This window comes from Anopheles cruzii, chromosome 3 (assembly GCF_943734635.1).
Source record: "Anopheles cruzii chromosome 3, idAnoCruzAS_RS32_06, whole genome shotgun sequence".
NCBI lineage: Eukaryota > Metazoa > Arthropoda > Insecta > Diptera > Culicidae > Anopheles > Anopheles cruzii.
In genome coordinates this window covers 18,477,675-18,499,801 of record NC_069145.1, presented here as the reverse complement: position 1 = coordinate 18,499,801, position 22,127 = coordinate 18,477,675, and the positions used below count along the sequence as shown (strand labels likewise).

The following is a 22,127-nucleotide window of genomic DNA, read 5'->3' as shown; positions in this document are numbered from 1 at the left end:
AAATTAGAACCTAACAACATCTGCGGGTGCGTGTCTGCTTATTTCATGTGGGGTTGTTGAGTTTAACGAGCGCACCAATAAAGCGATTGAAGAGTAATTACAAATGCCGTGGTTAAATTCTGTACAATCAGACGGGTAAGTACCAGCAACACGCACAGAACTCTACAATAATTGTATTCTTTTAATCGGAACTGATTGTTTGAAACCATCACTGCCACAGTTGATCCACGGATCGCCTGGGTCGACATCGGTCGGTTCGGTCGGCGCTCTGGTACTGCTCGCTCCATGACGGCCGTACGGCGCAGAAGCGCGCCCCAACAACAGTGGCCACTCTCTGGCGAACGCAACCACGCATGGTGCAAGATGAATCTCGGGCTCTCGACAAGTCTCTCGCTCGGTGCGTGCGTGCGTGCGTGCAGACGCTCCTCTCCGTCGGGACGATCCCGAAATTCGTTGGAAAAGCGGAAGATGAGAATGCTGAGCAATCATCCCGACCTGATTCGGGCCGGAGGGGAATCACGGCCAAAGAGAAAGCTAGAGAGTGTGCGTGCGTGCTGCTTTAGAAAATCACCCAAAGGCACCCACTTTTCCTTGCATCTAATAAACTTTGGGTAGGAAATTGGAAAATTCCTTCATTCCTAATGGAATCAAGAAAAAGTAGGCCTCGCTCCTCGCGGCATACAATCTCGGTTCGTTCAAGATGAGATGAGCGTTTCATCTCACACTTTTTGACATCTGATTTTCATCCTGCCACTTTCGCTCACGGCTGGCTCTCTCTCGCTCTCGTGGTTGGACCAGGCGGCCGCGAACGTTATCCACCATCAGCGTGGGGAAAACTCCGAGAGAGCAGTTTTCCACGCACTCCAACGAGAGAGAGAGAAGGAGAGTATCGACGTTTTCCGTGGCCGTGGCGAGCATCGCAGACGGAACATCGAAACCGAAAACGGGGGAGTATCTCGGTCGATCGGCAGCAAAAGTGGGCTCAGTTTTCAACCTTTTCTCGCCCCGAGCCCGTGTGTCATCCGGAGCGACGTCGTCGTAATGGTGACAACCAGGGAGCACAAAATGGAGCAACCTTTCCTGGCGTGCGCCCGGGACGCGTCGACGGTGGCCCCGAACCTGGCCGCCCCAGTGCTGGCGACGCTGGTCGCCGCCACGGACACTGCGCCCACCGTTACAACGACGATGCTGCTGGCATCCGGATCGGTGCTGCTGGCGCTGCTCCCGGCCATGGCCTAAAGCTACCGTGCCGTGCCGTCCGCTCCAGTCGAGCGTTTGCCCCGCGTGGAAGGTGGCTGCCAGCCAGTTTTGGGGGGCCGCGCAAGGATACTCGCAAGGAAACCGTGACCACCAGCCACCCCTGCCACCCCGCTGGCCACCAGCCGCCTGGCCGACCAGGCGACCCCATCCGGTTTGGAGGGTGAGAAGAGGGTGAACGACGTAAGACGAGAACACAGGGGCGAGTGTTGGGTGAAAAACAAGGACAATGTGTGGTGCACCAGTGTGCGTGTAAGGGGAGCACAGTGTGTGTGTGTGTGTGTGTGTGAAGCGAAGGATGCCCAGTGCAGGAAGCTCCTGGCCACGGTAAGAGAGTGAGTGAAGGGGAGGAAAAGAAGGTGAAAGAAGCTCGCATCATAAATTTCATAACCAGGCCCCGAGGGCCCGAGGGATCATCCGGAAGGTGAAGCGGAGGAAGCAGGGAAAAGTTATTAAAAGGCGACCGCCGGTGTCAGCAGGTCCCTGCTGCTGCGGAAGAACGGGAACGGGTCACGGGTGAAACAGGTGAATAATGTATCTGTGACCCCGGTTGAGGTGACCGTGCAAGAGGGCACACGGTTCTCGGTCCACGGCCAGTACACCGACCACACCGTAGGGTAGTAGTGTGCGTGTGCGCGCGCGCGCCCGTCCGAAATCTGTGTGTGTGAGAGAGTGTGCGTGTTCCGTGCTTCTAGTTCTCGTGATGTGCGCGCACCAGAGCGAAGGACGCCGAAGAAAGGTTGATGAAGATATTGTGCTGATCGCGATGATGGTAGTGCACGGATGCACGCACGGGACGCGTGTTGGTGTGGTGGTGTTAACGGAGGCCAAAATTGGAAGTGGACAGATTTCTGTTCCCTTTTCTGTGCTGCGCTTGGCTGAAAACTTGGCTGACATCGGTGATGGAATCAAAGTAACCGATGGTTGCTGAGCTCGATTAGTCCGAGTGGTGGAGAGCAAATGTTTTCTCTCCCTCTCTCCCACTCTCCCACTCTCTCTCTCGCTCACTCGGTGCTAAAATTATCTCCCAATCCCAGTGTAAGGTCACTAGATCAATTTTCCTGTGTTTCCCGCACGCTCACGACTGGCTCCGGGAGACCAGAACCCGCGAACCTAGAAATCAGTGCCATCGGTGCACCGGAAGTGCGCACCGAACGCCGAACTGACTGCTGCTGCTGCGAAGCGACCCCAATTGGATTTGGTCCGGAGTTATGAAATGCTCTCTGGTTTTTCATCGTCCGTCAGAGATCAATGTAGGACTCGGCGGACTCATCGCAGGAGGCGCTCACACAGCGCCTCAACATCAACAGCTCGCGTGTCACAGTAACGGCGGACCCCCCTCCAGCTCCAGCACGGCCTTGGCGGGATTCCTTGGCCGAACGTTCCACGGACCGTGCGATGGCCGTTTATGTTAGCACCTAGCACACACCGTTTTGGTCCCAGTGTCCGTCCCATTTTTTTTCACAACTTTTTCACCACTCCATTTTCCGTGGGGTACTCTCAATTTCGGGGGGGTCCTGCGCGCGCCCGCGCCGGCGCTCAGCGCACACACTTGCACGCGCTCGCCAAACGTAGTGTTTACGATTGCTGTGTGCGTGCGTGTGTGCGTGTGCAGTGGTGCGTGCGTGATATTTGCTCCGCGTTCGCCATGCGTCGCCCCTGTCGTTGTGATCTCGCTGATCTGCTGGGTACCGCCCGTGCCATTTCCATTTCCGTCCGCCCGTCCATCCGTCCGTCCGTCCGTGTTCGGAAAATGAGCTACCCACCGCCGGTCACTCACGCCGTTCACTTGTTGTACCCATAATCGGTGAGTGCGATGTCGAGTGTGAGTGATTTGTTGTAAATATTTTCCATCGCTCGTCCCCCCCGATGGGCGCTCAGTCTCGTCCGCACTCAGCTGACACGGTTCGGCGTGGTGATGCGTGCGTGCGTGCGTGCACGCGAGTGTCTGTGTCATGGTGAAATGAGTTTTTCTCACCGCGCACCGTGAAGAGTGTGTGGAAGTTGTTTGTTGGTGAAGAAAGTGTAAAAAGTTGCTCGGTGGTGCTGCCACAGTCCTCGTTTCGTGCGCGATGTGTGCGCACGCAATGTGCGTGTGTGCGTGTGTGTGTTCCAGTCTGCTTTGTTCCATTGTGTTCCATGCCGTCCGTGTGGCATGCCGATGAGGTTCGATGAGTGTGTTTAGGAGAGCAAACGACGTACGAAAAAAAAAAAAGGTGCCAGTGTCTTAACTCCGATCCGGTTCCGATGCTACCGGTTCCGGCTATTCGGCAGACCATCGACCGACCGACCATCATTTTCTTTAACCAATTGGCCACGTTTTTCTTTTTCCAGTCCTGACGCCTGACGACGCGGCAGGTGACGTAAAAAGTGAAGTGAAAATCTCCAAACAGGGTCAGCGATGAGAGCCCGGGCCTCTCACGCAGTGTGTGAAGAAGGTGCAAACTAGACCGTGGCCAGCCGAATGTGGAGCATGTGAGTGGATCGAGAAAGGTGTATGAGTAAGGCCAAGGAAAAACAAACAGTTTGTCGTGCTGCCACACACAGGGCAGCAGGAACAATCGAGGCACGAGGCCACGCGAACCACGGGACAGGTGTTGAGTGAGAGCCGCGTTCAAAGCCAACAGTAGAAAGCCCAAGTGGTCGCGCTTTCTGGTGACGAAGGGAGTCCCGAGAGGCCCGCCAGGAGCCCCGGTTCGGCTCGGTGTTTCGAAGTGACCGCCGTCCCGCCAGGCCATCCGCGCGCTGCCCACGAACCAGCTGCACGCGGCTGCAGCTTCAGTTGCATTCTGGTGCGTGATTCTATGCTGCCGCTGTGGGATTCCGACGGAGCCAGTGACGACAGCAGGCCCGCACCCCCGACCCGCACCCCGTTTGGGTTCCAGCCTCCCATGGCAGGGTCGCTGGAGGATTAAAAAGAGAGAGCGAGGGCCCGATCCAAGAATTCGAGTCACCCATCGACATCGACGGGATGCAGTGAGAGTGGGCCATGGATGTCGGTGGCGGTACTACTACCACTTGCTCGAACAGAACCGTGCTCCTGGTCACCTTGGTCACCAGCCACAGCCAGAGCCGTGATCTGGAATGATCCGTTCCGCTGCACACCGCTAAACGAGCCAGAGACCGAAACCAAGGCCACCCTCCCCTGCCCCCACGAAATACTTCCGAACCGGAACCGGAAAGCGCAACGGAACACCAGAAACAGAAAGAGAGAGAGAGAGAGAGGAAGAAGAGAAGGGAGAATAGAAAGAAAAAGACACAGCCACCGAACAAGAACCAGAGTAACCAAACCTAGCAACCAGGAAACAGGAAACTACTACCAAAGTCCAGCACAAAACAAAACACGAAACGAAACAAACAAATAGTCAACTGATCCTAAGCGAAACGCCTATTCCTCTCCGCAAGCCGAACGCAAGTCAGGCGGCGTCATCGTGTCATCCGCGTTCTCGCCAAGCAGCGACACTCTGTCGTCATCACTTTCATCGCCGTCGTCATCGTCGTTCCTTCGCCGCCGCCGCCGCCGCCGCCACCGTCAGCATTATTGCATCGCCACATCGGACCACCATCAGCAGCACCATCGGAAACAAAATGGCGAGCGGCGAGCATACGTTCGGAAGAAAGACATTTCACAAGCCAACCTATTGCCATCACTGCTCGGATCTGCTGTGGGGTCTCATCGGACAGGGCTACATCTGTGAAGGTGCGTGCGTGCGTGTTTCTGATGATGCTGCTGCCGCTGCTGGCTCTCAGTTTTCACTCGCTCCACTCCACATCCTCTCACACACTCACACGGCGGCTCTCTTATGCTTGATCTCGTTTGCTTTCGCTCCATCTCGCCCTCGTTCGCCCTGCTTTTGTTGCTGCCCTCTTGTGATTTTAATCCGCCTGCCCCCTGTGATCGGTTTTCGTTTTTTTATTTCGCAACTTTATTCGCAATAATCGATTTGACATTTGATATTTAAACCTTCGGGGCACCTTTTTCGGGCACTGGGCGTCCAGGATTTGTCTGACAGCCCGGTTTGTTCAAAATTGTTCTCGAGCAGGTACATAGTAGGCCCGCCTTGTCTGACAGCATTTGGTTCTATTCTGCCTGCGTTTGTCTGTTCGTCCCAAAAAGGAGAGCTGAGCAAAGGTGTCTTGTTTAATGATTTATACCAACTCGGTTCGGATTTGAGGCCGCAAACGTTCCCCGGAGCACTCGGGTTTGCTCGATGAGCTTGTCCATCTAATATTCGTTGGCCCGTTTCGCCCAACGTGCAGGGTTGTAATTTATCAAGATTTACTGTTGCGGCTGCCGCGAGTCATGCACAATTATCTTGATGGCGCTGGCCTAGCCAAATAGAGTCGAGTCGTCCCCCGTGAAGCGCACGCTGCATCGGAACGGCATTCGCGTAAATCCCCCCCGGATCCCGGTCGAAAAGTCCCTTCGCGGCCCCGTGAAGATGAAGGGCTTTTCATGCGTCATCACGGTTTCATTGCCATCACGGGGCCTGTTGGCCGTACCCGGCATCCCCCGGTGTGGGGATCGCGTCTTGAGGGAGTGGTAGAAAATAGATTCAATGCTGAACACATCACACTTGCCCGAAACGCTAACGTAAACAACACGTGGAATCGGCCCCTGGCATCGGTTGACGTAGTTTTATCAACGTCCTCGCACACAGTCGCCGGCCAAGCTGGGCACGGAAACTCGCGCGAAACATCGGAATAATGTTTTCCAAACAGCACAGCTCCCCGGGAGTGGCTGGGTGTTGCTCGGTTCGTTAATTTATAGTATGCACATCACCGTTCAAAATTCGATCCGTTCCAAGTACCATGCGTCTCCATCGCTCGATCGGATTTGTTTTCCTAATTTTTCCCATAAACTACGTTCGAGACGGGTTGTCAAAAAATGTAGCTTTCAATCTAATCAAATCGAATCCAACAATGGCAGGCAGCGTCACATCGTAACGCACGGATACGTGGCGTAGCCAACTTAGGTTGACGATTTAAAACCGACTGGGCGCCTCCTTTCTTTCTTTCCTTTTTTCGGCCCACAGAGAACGTCTCTAAATTTCCCCCAAATCCAAACATCGCGGAGCTTTAGTTAAAGTTCAGGGAACATGATTTATTGTTATTGAGTTTTGCACCGTAACAGTAACTCACCCGTTATTCGTTCGAGTCCACTCACTCTCACACGGTGCGCTCCAAAGCCTCTTCTAAAGTAGGTCCCCAAGCGTCGAGTCGATACCGATAACCCAGTTTTATCATTTCCTCCTCTCACACACACACACACCCACCTTCGCTGCATTCTCCCTCGATCGCTCATCGCTCTGTTTGCTTGCAGTGTGCAACTTCGTGGTGCACGAGAAGTGCGTGTCCAACACCGTGACACCGTGCCTGGGCATCGCACCCTACCTGATCCGGAACCCGGTGGCGCACTGCTTTTCGGAACCGTCGCACCACAAGCGAAAGTTTTGCTCCGTCTGCCGCAAGCGCCTGGACGAAACGCCCGCCGTGCACTGTCTGAGTAAGTACTCCGTCGATTAGCGGCCAATCTGCCCATTCCTTCTAACCGGTCCATCCGTCCACAGTATGCGAGTACTTTGCGCACGTCGAGTGCCAGGACTTTGCCATCCCGGACTGCAAGGAGAATGCCACGTACGTGCCGGGGAAGGAGCTGGGCCACGTCAAACACCAGCACCACTGGCGCGAGGGCAACCTGCCGCAGTCGTCCAAGTGTGCGTACTGCAAGAAGACGTGCTGGTCGTACGAATGCCTTACAGGTAAAGCCTGGAAGCGACCCGGAACACCGGAACCACTAATCGATCTGCTCCGAACTCTCCGCTCATCCGCTCCGTGACAGGTTATCGTTGTGAATGGTGCGGCACCACGACGCACGGCGGCTGCCGGAACAACATCCAGGCCGAGTGCACGTTCGGTACGCTGCAGCCCATCTACCTGCCACCGCACGCTGTGTCCGTGCCGCGAACGGAAGTGCCGATGGAAGCCATCATCGGCGTGCAGAACCGCAACAAGGGCACGCCCGGCATCCAGCGGGACTATTCGTGTCGTAAGTGTCAACCGGGCCACCGGGCCCTATCAACCTCTACCTTCCAGGGGGGGCCCCCCCCCCCTCTCTCTCTCACTCTATCATGCGGCTTCGAACCTTCGCACGGCCAAATGCGCGTCTTGTCCGACTTATTGCCCGAGATGTTGTTTGCCTTTCCTCTGATTCAGCTCACACTTGTGTCCGGGCTCCTTCTCGGGCCCTCTTTAATATGATTTCTATTTGATTCTTCTTTTTTCCTTTCTCATTCACTCTCACTCTCTCTTTTCTTCTTTTGTCACTTCGTCACCTTCCATTTTCTTTCCATTTTCATTTTCATGTCATTTTCATCACGAACGCCGACCGGGCTCGCACTTTCTTCCACATTTGCGCCACCTCCTGTATGTATCTCGCGCTCTCTCTCTCTCTCTCTCTCTCTCTGTGTCTGTGTGTCAATGTATGTGTATGTGTCTGTCCGCTCGCTGGGTCCACTTTGCCTTTTTGGGGTCGATCGCATCCATCGCGTCGTTGAACCGGGTCGCGATTGAAGCGGAACTGTGGACGATCGGGATGTACGGTAACGGCAGCACCGAGCGGTTGCTGCAGAGCGTCGAGCAGGAAGAGCGGAAGCACAGCGCCGGCCAGCTGTCTCCGCCGGTGTGCTTCACGTTCTACGACGGCGAAGATGACAGCACCAGTGTCACCAGCCAGCAGTACCGCCAGCCACCGCATCCAGAGCCACCGGAGCAGTACCACAGCGACAACAGCTTGCTGCTGGCCATCGGGGACGAGGGGCTGGTGCGGCCAACCCAGCGCACCCGCAACCTGATCCATCCGGCATTACGGCGCACCAAGGTGGCGCATGATCCGGCCGGCCTGGTCGTGCGTAGCCGCTCGTTCCAGGACCACTCCGATAGCATTCCAAAGCGGCTCGCGAAGCCGAGCTACAGTCCGCGGTTTTTGGCCCGCTTCCGGTATCGCAAGAAGCACCACCACCACCAGGCGCCTCCATCGCTGTTCCGGCGGTCACCGTCACCGCCGGACCACCTCGATTGCGGCACGTTCGGTGGTTCGATCCGGGCGGCGCTTGCCCCGGTGCTACCGCACGCACCGACCGTCCGGCCGCTGCTAACCGTCATCGGAGTTAACGGGGACGAGCCGGAAACCTCGTCGTGCTCGGCTCCCGGCTCCAACTACGATCTGGTCGAAACCCGGTACCCCGGTGCCCGGCTGACGGTTGGGTCGGCGGCGGCGACGACGGCCACTGGCCGCTGGCCGCTCGACCCGAGACGGGTCGCGTCGTACGATAACGTCAGTGAGTTTACGTTCATCGATGATGACGGATCGGACGAAGTTCTGGCGGATCACGAACCGCCCGCGGACGACGGCAGCCTGGCGCAGGTTCCCCTGTTACGGCCGCCACCACAGCTGGGCGCCCGTGACGTACCATGCCGCCCAGCGACGCTTCACAGGACCCACAATCAACAACAGCAACACCACCACCAGCATCATCTGCTCGGGCGGCTCCTGCGCCAGATGCGCAAGTGCTCGATGGGCTGGAGCAAAACTGGATGTCGCGTCCGCCGAGGTGTGCATTTCTTTTGTTGTTTCGTTTTGGTTCACGCTTTCGTTCCTTCCGTTCTGTTTGGTTCCGGTTCCGTTTTTCGAGTGTGTTTTACGTTTAGTTATCGCTATTTTTGTTCGTTTGTTTACACTTGATTTTTGTTTTCTGCTGTTTTGATCGATTTGAGCGGTTGAGTTATTTATTTTCTTTTCCAGCTTTTTTGTTTACTTTTATGTTTCCCTTTCTTTCCATTATTTATCTTCTGTTTTTCCCCCTCTTTTTCTGCCACGTTTAATGCCGTGCTTACCATTTTATTAACACGCACACGCCAGTGAGCGAAGGAACTTAACCTATGCGCTTCCTGCGAATCGACGGTCTGAAGATTAACACGGGCGCACTGCTGCTACTGTATGTGTGAGAGCCCATTAACCGAGCCCCTTCGTGACTGCCAACTAATATGCCTGCCTGCCTGCCAGCAAACGATCGACGTAGGCATGGGTGTTGAACCGAGTTACCGCGCTGACGTTTCGATCTGACAGCTCGTGTGGTTGGTGTTCTTGCGTTCCCGTGTCGGACGTTTTTCGCTGCTGGAAGACCCTTAGACTGTCCGGTAGCCACTCCTGAGTGTTCCCGTTTGATGCGCTGTTCCCTCACTCGTTCGCTCCCAGCTTCTTACAGGTGCCGTGACGGCAATGGATTGGGACGACAATGACACATGTCCACTGTCCATCGAAAACTACTATATTGTCGCTCATACATTCTCTCTTTCTCTCACTCTCTCTTTCTATTTCTTCTATTGTCTTGCTCTTTCCCACCGTGTATCTTTTTTTCCCGATCGTGTCCGTGTGGCTGGCACCGGTGTGCAGCTCGCAGCATCTCCGAGGAGATAGCGTTGGAGAACCGCTACCGTGACGATGAGTACGTCCCGAAGGGCGAGAGCAGCAGCTCCGGCACTCACCCGAAGCCCGATTCTGCGCACAAACCCGACAAAGATAAGGATAAGAAAGATAAGGAGAAGGAGGAACGCGATGAAGGTACGTAACTGAGTGCGTTTGTGTGTGTTTGTGTGTCCCGGTTTGAAGGGGGACATTTTGGCCGTGTTTGAGTGGCCATTCGCCCAGCTGAACGTGGCTGTGGCCCGCCTCCAGCCTCTTGGCTGGCCCTCGTTGCTGACCTATAAATATGGCCAAAGCGTAGGATAATCGCCCGCTGGTCCTTAACATCCCCCCGTTTTCCCGTTGCAGAAACAATCAAGGTATTCGACGGGAACTGTTCATATCGAAGAAGAATATTTAGAGCCATCACCGTACCTAGAACTTGCTCGCTGGAACAACTCTTGACCACCGCCTTGAGGGCCTTCCACATAGCCAGGGATCCGAACGTACGTAATCCGCACCCAAGACGACCCCTAACGCCCCGCTCTAACATCCATTTTAATCGATTTTCTCGTTGTAGCTATTTTTTCTCACCGACGTCTACGGGGACGAGGTCAGACTGCAGGATCCCACCCCGGTGCCAACACTGCACAGGGTGGAAGGCAAACGACCGGCCACCTACTTAAGATTTCGGTGAGTTTTCTGCGTGGGGGAGGACGGTGTGTCTGACGGAAAGAACTGTGTGTCTAACTGTGTGTCCCGTACTGGTCCCGTAATTCCAGCGACAAGGAGAACGATCATGGGTTCGTGCGCGTCTACCCGGGCAAGCTGCAGGTGGAGAACGCGTACGTGATCGTGCCGGTCGACAACGACACCACCGTGAAGGATCTGATCGGCGAGTCGCTGAAGAAGTTCGGCATGCAGAGCCACCAGATCGAGGACTACCGCTGCTCGGAGATCCTGCTCGATCGGGGCGTCACCGAGCGGGTACTGTCGTGGAACGAGCGACCGTGGGAGATCATGAAGCAGCTCGGCAAGGACTCGATCCGCCAGATGGAGCTGATGCGCTTCTACCTGCAGCTGAAGCAGGACCCGCACGGTCCGAACCTGGCCCTGTTCGTGGGCAACCTGCCGCCCGGGCTGTCGCAGCGCAACTACGAGCACATTCTGACCGAGTTCCTGGGGTTCGAGAACAAGTTCAGCAGCATCGGGCCCATCTACTACGAGTACGGTTCGCTGGTGATCACCTATGAAAATGCATCCAAAGCGGTACGTTCGCGTGGCGTCCCTTGGAGCCCTTGGAGCTGACTCACTGACCCTTGATGTCCGCTTCCTTCCACACACAGGTTCGTGCATTCCAAGCCCTGCGCGAGTCCAAGTACGAGGAGAAGCACCTGCTGGTGTTGCTGCTGCCGAACATCGAACCGAGCATGGTGCCGCCCGGTGTCCAGCCGCTGCTGGTGTTCGTGAACGTCAAGTCCGGTGGCTGCCAGGGTCTAGAGCTTATTAGTAGTTTTCGTAAATTATTGAATCCATATCAAGTGTTTGATTTGGATAACGGAGGACCACTACCGGGGTAAGAGTGGGGTCTGACAGATTTCTGGAGCCGAACCTGAGAATCCTCTGAACCGTTCGCAGGCTGTACGTGTTCCGTCACATTCAAGACTACAAAATCCTGGTGTGCGGCGGTGACGGTACGATCGGCTGGGTGCTCCAGTGTCTGGATAACGTGGGCCAGGACTCGGAGTGCTCTAGCCCACCGTGTGCCATCGTGCCGCTCGGTACCGGTAAGCTCGCCACGCTCCCGGTTTGCTGCTCTCTTGCTCCGCCGCTACTAACTCCGTTCGCTTTTTTAGGCAACGACCTGGCCCGCGTACTGCGCTGGGGAGCCGGCTACACCGGCGGCGAGGACCCGCTCAATTTGCTGCGCGACGTGATCGACGCGGAAGAGATCCGGCTCGACCGCTGGACCGTGGTCTTCCACCCGGAGGACAAGCCGGAGGACGCGACGCCGAAAGCGCAACCCAACTCAACCGGTAAGAAGAAGAAAATACAACAACAGCAAACCCAACAGCAACAGCAGCACCAGCAACAGCACCAGCATCCATCGGTGGCGATCGTGGCCACCAACCCGGCGCAAGGTCATTTGCTATACCGTTTTTGCACCGCCGCCTGCCTACCGCATTCGCCGCCGCCCGGCACTGTAACTTGTTGCGTTTTTGGTTTGGTTTGTTTCCGGTTCCGTTAGTTTGACTCGCCTTGCCCCGTTTACCCTCCCCTCGTTCACGTTCACTCTGGCCGCGCGCAACAGTAATGCGCGCCCTCTGGTGGTGCACCTCCATCGGAGATCTTTCCACCCCCCGAGAAGCCCAGTACCTGAGTAGCGCATCGCATCCTTTCGTACCGCAGACAGCAAGCAAGATCCCTGCGTGTGTGTGATTGTGTGTTCTGATTCTGTGTTGTAACGCCTAGGACGTCACCTGCAGCAGCAGCAGCAGTAACACAGTAACAGACGTTAGAAGTGTAACGTCACTTTCACACTAACCAGTGCCCGGCAGCTTACCTTCCCAGTATTGGTCTGGCCAGTAGTGTTCCCAGGGTGGTCCATCTAGTGTTTGGGTTCCGAAGATGGAGCAAAAATGATCGATATTGTGGTTGTCGCTGAGCGATGATGCCACCAGACCACAATCCGCACCGTCACTCGTCACTCGTTGTGGGATGCATTGGCTTCTCTTGCACGACGGGAGGGGTTTCCGAGCCCCAAATACGACAATTCTGTTTGTTAACATAATCACCGAGATGGGAAAGAGCTTAATGAGCTCTAGCGTCTTATTTCGTAAATGTCAAAGGTTTTACTAAATGTTTACAAGTGCCAGAATGAAATTTGACGTTTCAAAAGTCAAGTAATCGATAGTTTCCAAAATCCAAACACTAGATGGAGTACGCTCTACTTAGTTTCGTATGCAGATACCCTCGATAATGCCTCGATTCCAGGGCTAGCAACAATCTCCGGACTTTGTTCAGCGAACTGCATGATGTTCCTCGCTCTGATGATGAGTATTCGCCAACCCAGTAATCAAGACACTTAGGCTGTTCTATCTACATCATCGACCTCTAATGTGACACTGTGGTCTAATCTGAGAACGGTTCGCGGTGGCTGTTCTTCGCATGCCTTTTGTTGCTTGAGTTGGAAGTTGGACAAAAGTAAACATCTACACACTTCAAGAAGATGGCCGGGCCTTGAACTTCCCTCCTTAACCTGCCTCTCTATCGACACCCACTTAATACTAAAACAAACAACTACTCCCAGAGACACGATCAGAGATGGATGTTGCTGTACATACTGTTGTAGGCCGGTTGTTGATGTTGTTGTTGATATGCTCATTGTTGTGACCCTTCGATGTGGATGTGTTCTCGATGTACCTCCCGGCTCCGCCGGAGTGTTGTGTCGTACTTTGGACGGACGTCGTACAAAGGACGACACAATCACTTGAAGCGTGAAGCACTAGTCGGAACCCGGACACCCGGAACCTAATACGGCCCCCGAATTCTCGAAATCCCCCGTCAGTTGTTGGAGGGGCACAGAGCGAGGACAATTCGCAGATCTTCGTGATGAACAACTACTTCGGCATCGGCATCGATGCCGACCTGTGCCTGGACTTCCACAATGCGCGCGAGGAGAACCCGAACAAGTTCAACTCGCGGCTCCACAACAAGGGTGTCTACGTGAAGATGGGCCTCCGGAAGATGGTCGGCCGGAAGATGGTGAAGGAGCTACACAAGGAGCTGCGGCTGGAGGTGGACGGTAAGGTGGTGGAGCTACCGCCCGTCGAGGGCATCATCATACTGAACATCCTCAGGTAGGTCAAGTGCATCTGTGACGGACCACGTCGGGCTCTTACTGAGGCGTTCGGTTGTCTTTGTTGCTAGCTGGGGCTCCGGTGCCAATCCGTGGGGTCCGGAGAAGGAGGACCAGTTCAGCAAACCGAACCACTGGGACGGCATGCTCGAGGTGGTCGGTGTCACCGGTGTCGTGCACTTGGGCCAGATACAGTCTGGGTTGCGTTCCGCCATGCGAATAGCCCAGGTAAGCCCAGCACTCTCCCTGCGACGTCCTGCCGTGCCGTTACTTTGACTGTTTCCGTTTTTCTTTCAGGGTGGTCACATCAAAATTCATCTTCATTCCGACATACCGGTGCAGGTCGATGGAGAGCCGTGGGTGCAGAGCCCCGGAGACGTGGTGGTACTGAAGTCGGCCCTCAAGGTAAGCTCTCCAAGTCCAAGCCGTCTAGGCTTTTCCCATGTTAGCCGATAGCTCTCTGTAGAGTAGATATTTAAGGAAAACCAAAAAACAACTCTGTACAGTACTTTCCGTTTCTCTCGTGTCCCGAGCATGATCACGGGTTTCAGTCTACTGTTTCAATCGTAGCACCTATCGCACGCTTCTGCCGTTTCCGTTCCGTCCCACACATGTCCCGTTTTTTTGTCTTCTTTTACGCACAACAACCTCATCCGTCTAACATCCGTTTTGTAAATGTTCACCAAATGCCGCATGCCGCCGTTCGATCTTAACTCACCAAAAAAAATAACTAACCCCAGGGCGTTTACGTTTCCAATTTTGTGTTTTTATGGTGTACAAAGTTATCGCCATCCGGTCGCTGGTTCTCTGGCAGCGCTCACCGGTTTTGGGCGCGTTTTTTTTGGTTTGGTTCAATCTTCCTCCTATTGATCCGCCGTCAAACTGGACACTGGTTCACTGTTCAAATTTGATCCATTCGACCATTGTTGTACAAAAGTCTAGACCAAAAACTTCTCCACATCGCAGGCACACTCGGAACTTGAAACCGAACACACCTTATAATTTGCATCTGAACTGATCGGCCGATGTCCAGACTGGCGAGAAGCAATGGGCGAGCGTTTCCCGGATCCGATGGGTCCGCGAGAGCCCGTTGCTTACTCGAACTGCAGTAACGCCACCAGAACACGACACACCTCTTGCCATCCAGTGCTCCATGCTTAATTAGTTTCAAAACAGTTTTTCCCCTCATTTGCCTCATTTTGCCCCCGATGTCTTCGGGAACGAACTCGAAGTCCACTTGCGAGATGTAGATGTGGCACAAGTGCCTGTGTGTATGTAGCTTAAAGTCCGACACCCGACGACGCATCGGCCGCCAGAGCTGGCCTGCCAGGAGCTGCTCGACTTGACTCGAGTTCCCGACCGACCCGTACGAGTCCGTGTGCGTGTTTTGTGTGTGCATATATGAGTGTGCGCGTGTATGCGTGTGTGTGTGTGTCGTGTACTTAAAACATAAGTCAATAGCCGATACGATAGAGCTGCAAGAGCTGTATCCCCCGCATCAATGTCCCCCCGCCCCACCGCCCCCGCCACCCTCTGTTCCAATACTCACCCACAATAAATGCTATTAACTTTCCACATATAGGCAACGATGCTGAAAAAGATTAAGAGCAAACGGAGGCTCACCGAACCGCATATCTCGCCGGCCGTGGCGGGCTTCTCGCAGGGCGGCATGGCTCCAGAGAATGGCGATCGCGATAAGGATGCCCTGAGCGGAACCTAGAGTACCCGTCCGTCCGGTCCTAGCTTTCTTTTCTCCTGTTTTCTATGATTCAGACCGAGCATGAAGCCGAGCTGAGCGATGCGCCGCGGCGCTCGGAGACCGATCGGAAACAAACAAATATACAGACACACACCCACACACACACACGCAGAGATCGGCTTGGCCTGAGGCCTTACCCTTAGCGTAGCTCTATGCCCTATGTCTGTCCCTACGTTAAAGCTAAGCTTAGTGTAGTGTGTAGAGTACCGCGCGCTTCGTCAAGTTTCGTTAAGTTAGGTTGCGGCGCCTGTCGTAAGGTGCGTTATGGAAACTGTTACTATTATGTCCCACTGTAAGGCTTCGGAATCGGAATTGCAAACAGGCTCAGGAGTCACACGGCTCGAACGCCCCGTAGACTGTTAGGAGTGCCAGGAAACCGAACCGTACGAATTTAATGAACCAAAGCAGCAGTTGTAGAAACCCCAACCACGAGCCCAGCAGCAAGTAGTCTGTAATGTTGCCAAGGCAACCACGCGTTTTCCGTGTCTCAGCACCATTTCATACCACACGTACTCTCTGTCTCTCTCACTCTGGGTATGGCTGATTTACCTACGTGGAACCAATCGATTAACTCGGCACGCACACAGTAGTAGCAGCAGCAGTATGATCGCCATTTTTTCACAACACACCGCCCGCAGTCCTTAGTCCTCCGGCGACTATAGTGCCCGTCCCGAAACCAACCCATCTCACGTTACACGCCGACGAATGCCACACCACCACCCAAAGCCAGTCGACCATCACACGCCAGTTCTCCTTTTCCCCAACACCATCATTAGTATAGTGTCTGTTTTAGTTGATGACGAATCTCGAATTCAAGTTCTCTCTGTATCCATCGCTATCAACCTTCAGCTCTTCTTCAGTCTTACTTTTTATGCATCTTCAAGCTTCTTACTTTAATCGTTTCGAGGCCCTCAGTTTGGGCGGCCAGTGGGCTTTGGCCAGCTTCTGGCGGGTCTGTTTGCCCTCACCACACTATGAACGCCTCTACTCTACCAACATCTAGTTTGAGATCTGTTTTTGAACGTTGTTGACCAGTTTTGCATCTTGCCCATGTATTGAATCTCTATTTACTCTACGTCAGTTGACTTGTTCGATATTTGCGCCGATTGCGTTTGTTGCCTCTGTTTGAACCTTTCTACTACCTTTCTATTGCTACTACCACCACCTACCAACCATCATTCGGTTCTGTTCCGTTCTCGTTTTCTCTTTCTCAATGAAGTATTGCAGTATTTCGTGAATTTTCGATTTTGTTTTCGTTTTGTGGTTTGTTATTCTCGACTCCTTGTTTTGTCCGTTTCACGAACCGTTTCGTTATCATGTTCGCAAAGTTTCATAGAATTTGCCAGTAGCAACCGGGTCGCGTTCTCGTTCTGCTCGGAACTGTTCGTTACACGTTTTTGGCTGGCTGGCGCAAGCAGTTTGTTTGTGGTTTACTATTGTGATTGCCTTGTTTAACATTCTTGTTCCGTTCTATTGTAATGCTATGCGGTACTGTTTGATTGATACTGTTCCGTTTCGTTCATCATTTTGTTCACTTTAGACACGCTCCTGTTGCGTACTTGTTCCCGTTTTGTTAGGTACCCAAAAATACAGAGTTTCTTGTTTTTTTTTGTTTTGGGTGGCGAAAAGTCCCCTCAATGAGCTACCGGTACACGAAGGGAAGCGAGATGCTATAAAATGGTTTTTCGATTCTTCTCTCTTCTTTCTCTTGTCGTGGACGTGGACGTGCCAAAAACACACGAAATCTTGCCTCCCCCCAAATGATACCCCAAATACTCCAACACTCCAAAACATGCGCCAAAAAACCGGAAATAAAATAAACTCACTCGTCCGCGATTGTGTTGTGTGCGACGTCGGCGGCGGCGTCGTCAACTCCGGGTCTTGGGACTGAATCGGGATTCCGACACTGCGCTAAACCACCACCACCAACAACAACAACAACGGACGCACAACCCGACCACAATGGTCTACATGCACCACTGTCTGTCTGTCTGTATCTCTCTCTCGCTCCCGATCGCAACACAACAACACACAAACACGACACGCGAACAATACTTTACTACCACGTGGACCGGACGGTGCGTGCGTGGCGCGTATGGCCTCAACCCCTCACCCGCCCGCCCGGGGGCAGGCGACGATGTTGAAGAAGATGAAGGGCAAAATGAAGCGGCGGAACACCGAGCCGACGATGCAGGTGATGGGCCCGTCGGGCATCCAGATGACGCTGGCCGCCCCCCAGGAGCCCGACGAGGTCGACTCCAACAATACGGATTTTTGAATATGGTATAACGAGCGATTAATTTAACGTGCTTTTGGTGCGTCAACCCGAACTCCGGCCGGCGAGGGCGCGCGAAAGAAGCGGCGATTCGGCGGAGGAGGCAGCGGCCTTGGAAGGTGGCACGAAAACAGGACCCTGGCCACCACCACCCTCCAACCTACCTACCCGACAACAACAACCACCAGCGTCCATCGTGTGCGCCGGGATCAAACGCAGTGGCCACGCACACAACACCGTTACGCACACTTACTTCCGTACGCACAATTTCGAGCCGGCGGGAGGCACCGGAAGGAACCAGGAACGCACAACGCGGGAGATGGACGGCCGCATATGTTGGCTTGTGGTGGGGGGAATGGAGGTGTTAACGGCACGGCAGTAGTAGTAGTAGTGTATGTGTGGATGTGAGTCCGTTTGCGCCGCCGCCGCAACCAACCACACCAAACCGTGTAGTAGACCGTAGTGGGGCACCGGCGAAGCGAGGGGACGAAACCGTTAGGTGTAGTGTAGTGCAACCAGTAACACGAAACCGAGTATTAAGTAGTTGAGGTTCGGAGGGGGCAAGCAAACCTGTCTGAGAGCAAGGTAACAGTTAAATAAATAAAATAGAAACGTACGAACACTCCACTCGAATCTCGCCACCCAAAACGTTGCGCAAACTAGTCACAAATAGCCAAACACACACACACAGACACAGCAAGTAGTAGTTTGAACCTCCCCGCCCCGAGATCACTAGCAACAATCATAAAGCCAATAGCCAAAGCGAAGGACCTGGCCGTGAAGGAAGAGTGGCCAGTATACACTACTGTACAGCGCGAAACAACACACAACTCTATTGTATATGTCCGTGTCCGTGCGTGTGTGCGTGTTGTAGACAATCCACGTGGATAGGGCTGGCCGGACGGACGGACGGACGGGGTGCAGTAAGTAGGAACCATTCGTAGTAGCGTAGCGTCGTAGAAGCAATCGGGAACGGATTTCACGGAACGGGCGTGCTCAGAAGAAGGCGAATGGAATCCGTAGGAACCGCCGCTACCCAATAGAAACCCAAATTTCCAATGACCTAGCGTTAACTTGCTGGGCGCCAGCGCGAACCCGAGCGTTCTGTACAGTACTTTGGACTTAAACCGTGTATCCAATCGGCCAACAGGCAGACACACAAACATACAGCACATACAGAAGATAGCGCAGCAGGGACGGCATCAAGCCTCGGAAGGCGACGGAAGCGAAAGGTACACCCATCCACCACCACCACACCACATACACACATACACACGCGAAAGAACGTTAAATTAATGGCTCTTTAGTTGCTCGAGAAACGTTGCAAAAACCGGGACAACCAGCAACCGCGTAAAAGGGAACCGGAAGGAAGGACGAAAACAAACAGAAAAACACACACACACACACGTGTAGGACTAATAGACACATTAAACGTATAAACGTAGGTAAACACTGGTTGAGGACACAACTAACTTATCAATATCGATGTGTAGAGCGATGACCCCGAGCGAAAGCGAAGCATAGAAATAGCACACGGAGCCTGGCAGGCAGCCAGTAGCTTCCGTTCCCTATTCTGGTTGCGTTTCCCTTCCCCCCCAAACACGAGAACTCACCGCTACGATTAATCGGAAGCCACGCTCGGGGGACGCTCCGGATCCATCCTCTGCCGGCACGGGGCAGAGTAGCAGATACAAACAAGGCTAGTTAAAAAGCGCCGGAGCGGTACGAATACGAATTTAAGGTTGGCCCAAACCGAATCGTAGTAGAAACCGGTGCCCGTAGAGCACCCGTGGCCAAAGAGAAAAACAGAAACATCACACGCTAAGGACGAAAGGAACTCTTCAGTTACTGTAGTGCCCCTTCGGGTGTCACGGAAGAGCCGCACAGGGCAGCAGTACAGTACAATGTCTTTATAATTGTAAAATGTAATTACAACAATTACGTTATGTATGGTATTTTACCAGCTTAAATAATATTAACACACTGTTTCTACACACGTCACACTCTACACACGTCGGTTACACACACTAGTGGGGTAGAGGGCCCCCAGAGTGAAGGACACCCGAACCAACCGGCAACCAGCGGTCCACGACATCACCAACACACACACAGACATAATTTCCACAGATTTATTTTCCGAATGCTGTTTAAAGACCCGAACCAGCGGGCATTAGGAGGGCCTTTCGGACCCGGCGAACCCCTTTACGGAGGAGGGTTCTCTTTCCGTACTCGCAAATGTATGAGCGCAGAGGCAGGCAAGCAGGCAGGGCCAGGCAACCCGATCGCGAAGCACAGGAATCTCGGTTTTCTGTGGCGTCCATTCCATCCCCATCAGCGTCGGCGTCGTGGAGCTTCGAACTTATCGAATCCCGCGCCCACCAGTCCCTCGTCCCTCAATCGTCCCTAACCTGCCTGGACGGCGCGCGCCAATGTTTAGTTCGATCATCATTCCGACGAGAGAGAGAGAGTTCGGACGCGCGCCATTTTGGTTACCAACATTTTCGCGATTCAGTTCATGCGTTCACTACTCGGTTCACTACTGTACATCAAACCTGGCCGCCGTACGTTTGCCCTCCTTCCGGTCCGGAATGGAAGGATTGCCGGAACGTCGGCGGCGGCCTCCCCTACGAATACCACCCTCTCTCACCATCGAGAACTGGGTAGGGGCTCAGTGTGACTAACTGTCGCGCCACCGCCGGCCGGATTCCGGAAGCGCACTAGACGACGACACCCCAACGGCCCCCTTGCAGTCCACGCGCCCGTCCATCCAGTGGCTGGCAGTGGGAACCGGGTGGTGGCCTACGCAGCAGGAGCAGCAGGACCGCCAATTGGACGGGCAACTTTCATTTCTGGTAGGCACCACCCATTCCCAGGCCAGCCACCCGGACGGGTGACGCCTGCGAGTGGGCCTAGGTCGCGGCCAAGCGAAAGTTGGTCACACATACTCACTTCTCGATGGTGACCACCCTGATTGCCAAAAACCACCAAACACTACGCCATAGGTCGTCTCAGTTGAGTCGTGTGATGCGAAGATTATCGAATATCGGTTTTCGGTTCCCCGCGTTACTGGCTAGGTTCGTTACGGTCCCTCAGTTACCCGTTAATCTGCTCAGTTAAGCCGCTCATACATTTGCCGCGCTGTGTGCATTGACCAGCCAAGCAGCGCACAGGATTGATGTTCAAGTATTGCGAATTAGTTTATTAACGTGTCTGTTCGGTTCGATTCCCGTTACCCACCAATGGAAGGTGGCGAAAGTAGCGAGAGTAGCAAAGGATAAACTTAAAAAATAAAGAAACAGACACACACAGAGATACACAAGGGAACTACAGCATAATGATGGTATCTAACGGTAATAATAATGATAATAATAATAATGAGCAAAACAATTATTATTATAATGCAAATGTCATAGCAGAGATCAAAGTTGCCTATGATGGGGGCACTTTGGCGCACACACACAGAGTGCTCTGTCACCGCGATGCGAAGCGAGAGTAGACAGAGGCGAACAAAAAAACCAAAAGAAAGTAAAATCAACTGACCATAATATATTGCAGTGTATCCTTCTAATGAAAACGTTAAAATAAACCCAAAAAAATCTCAAGATAGAGTTGATGTAGTGTCGAAGTCATATGAGAATAATCGGAGCAAATCTCAACCAAAAAAAAACACGCATATAAACGCATGGAGGGAAAAAGTCACCTACAATATTACCTAAACCATAAGTGAATAGTGACACCAGACCGACCACGGCACGACCTGCACGATTGCCGATGGTTTCCCGCTTCCGGGTTGCGCAAGTTCACTGGGCGACCGATTAGCCACGAACGACACCTTTGGAACCGGATTTTCGCGACCGGAACCGGTGTGCCGGGGGCGGCATGTGGCCTAGCGGGAGGGCGTTTTGTCGCGATGGCTGTTTTTGCTGGAAAATGGTTTCCCCACAAAGTTGGCGTGCAGTTCATCGTCACATGATGCCGTCAGAGTGCACGGAAACGATAGCCACGGCAACGGTGTGGGACTACGCGCAGTAGACCATGGTCGAGTAATGCAATCCTCGCGGGGAGCACCCTGCCGATGACAGCCAAATTTGTAAAAAGAATGGTCAAATGGTTCGATGTATAGCCGGAGGGACCGTGCCGCGGCAGCACTGCCCCGAATGGTGGTCTCGCCGCGAGCAAATTGACCAAAAGTTACACGGAGATGGCCCGAACCCGAACCGGATCCCGAACCCGTGGTGCGGTGCGCCAACGATTTTGGTACGGCACATTTGAGCGTTGCAAGGACGAAATCAAAAGCGAAAGACGCGTGCGGTCCCTGAAAGCATCCAGGCTGCTGAACACACATAGTAGAGTTTAACGTAGTGAAACCAAACACAAGACCACAGCCGGAAGGCGGCAGAATACCAAAACTCACCAAAGCGCCGAGCGCGGCCGAAATCATCCAATTACAAGGGAGAACAGTCAAGTAGCGGCATGCGGCGGCAGGTCTCCTTCGGGGAGGATAAAAAACCCA

The 22,127-nt window shown here is 53.7% G+C and overlaps 1 protein-coding gene across 2 annotated transcripts; it reads left to right on the top strand.

Moving 5' to 3' along the window:
- Positions 1–4,845: 4,845 nt before the first annotated feature.
- On the top strand, positions 4,846–17,617 carry LOC128271767 (diacylglycerol kinase theta). Of its 2 annotated transcripts, none has more exons than XM_053009401.1 (15): positions 4,846–4,957; positions 6,581–6,763; positions 6,828–7,019; positions 7,100–7,306; positions 9,713–9,880; positions 10,091–10,227; positions 10,302–10,414; positions 10,504–10,990; positions 11,068–11,297; positions 11,360–11,508; positions 11,578–11,757; positions 13,290–13,581; positions 13,652–13,808; positions 13,878–13,985; positions 17,471–17,617. In XM_053009401.1, exons 1-15 carry the CDS (start codon positions 4,846–4,848, stop codon positions 17,615–17,617), a joined length of 2,862 nt encoding a protein of 953 aa, XP_052865361.1. The 2 variants fall into 2 exon arrangements, with proteins under 2 accessions (XP_052865361.1, XP_052865360.1); XM_053009400.1 differs by having other exon boundaries at positions 11,578–11,862.
- The last annotated feature ends 4,510 nt before the right edge of the window (positions 17,618–22,127 follow it).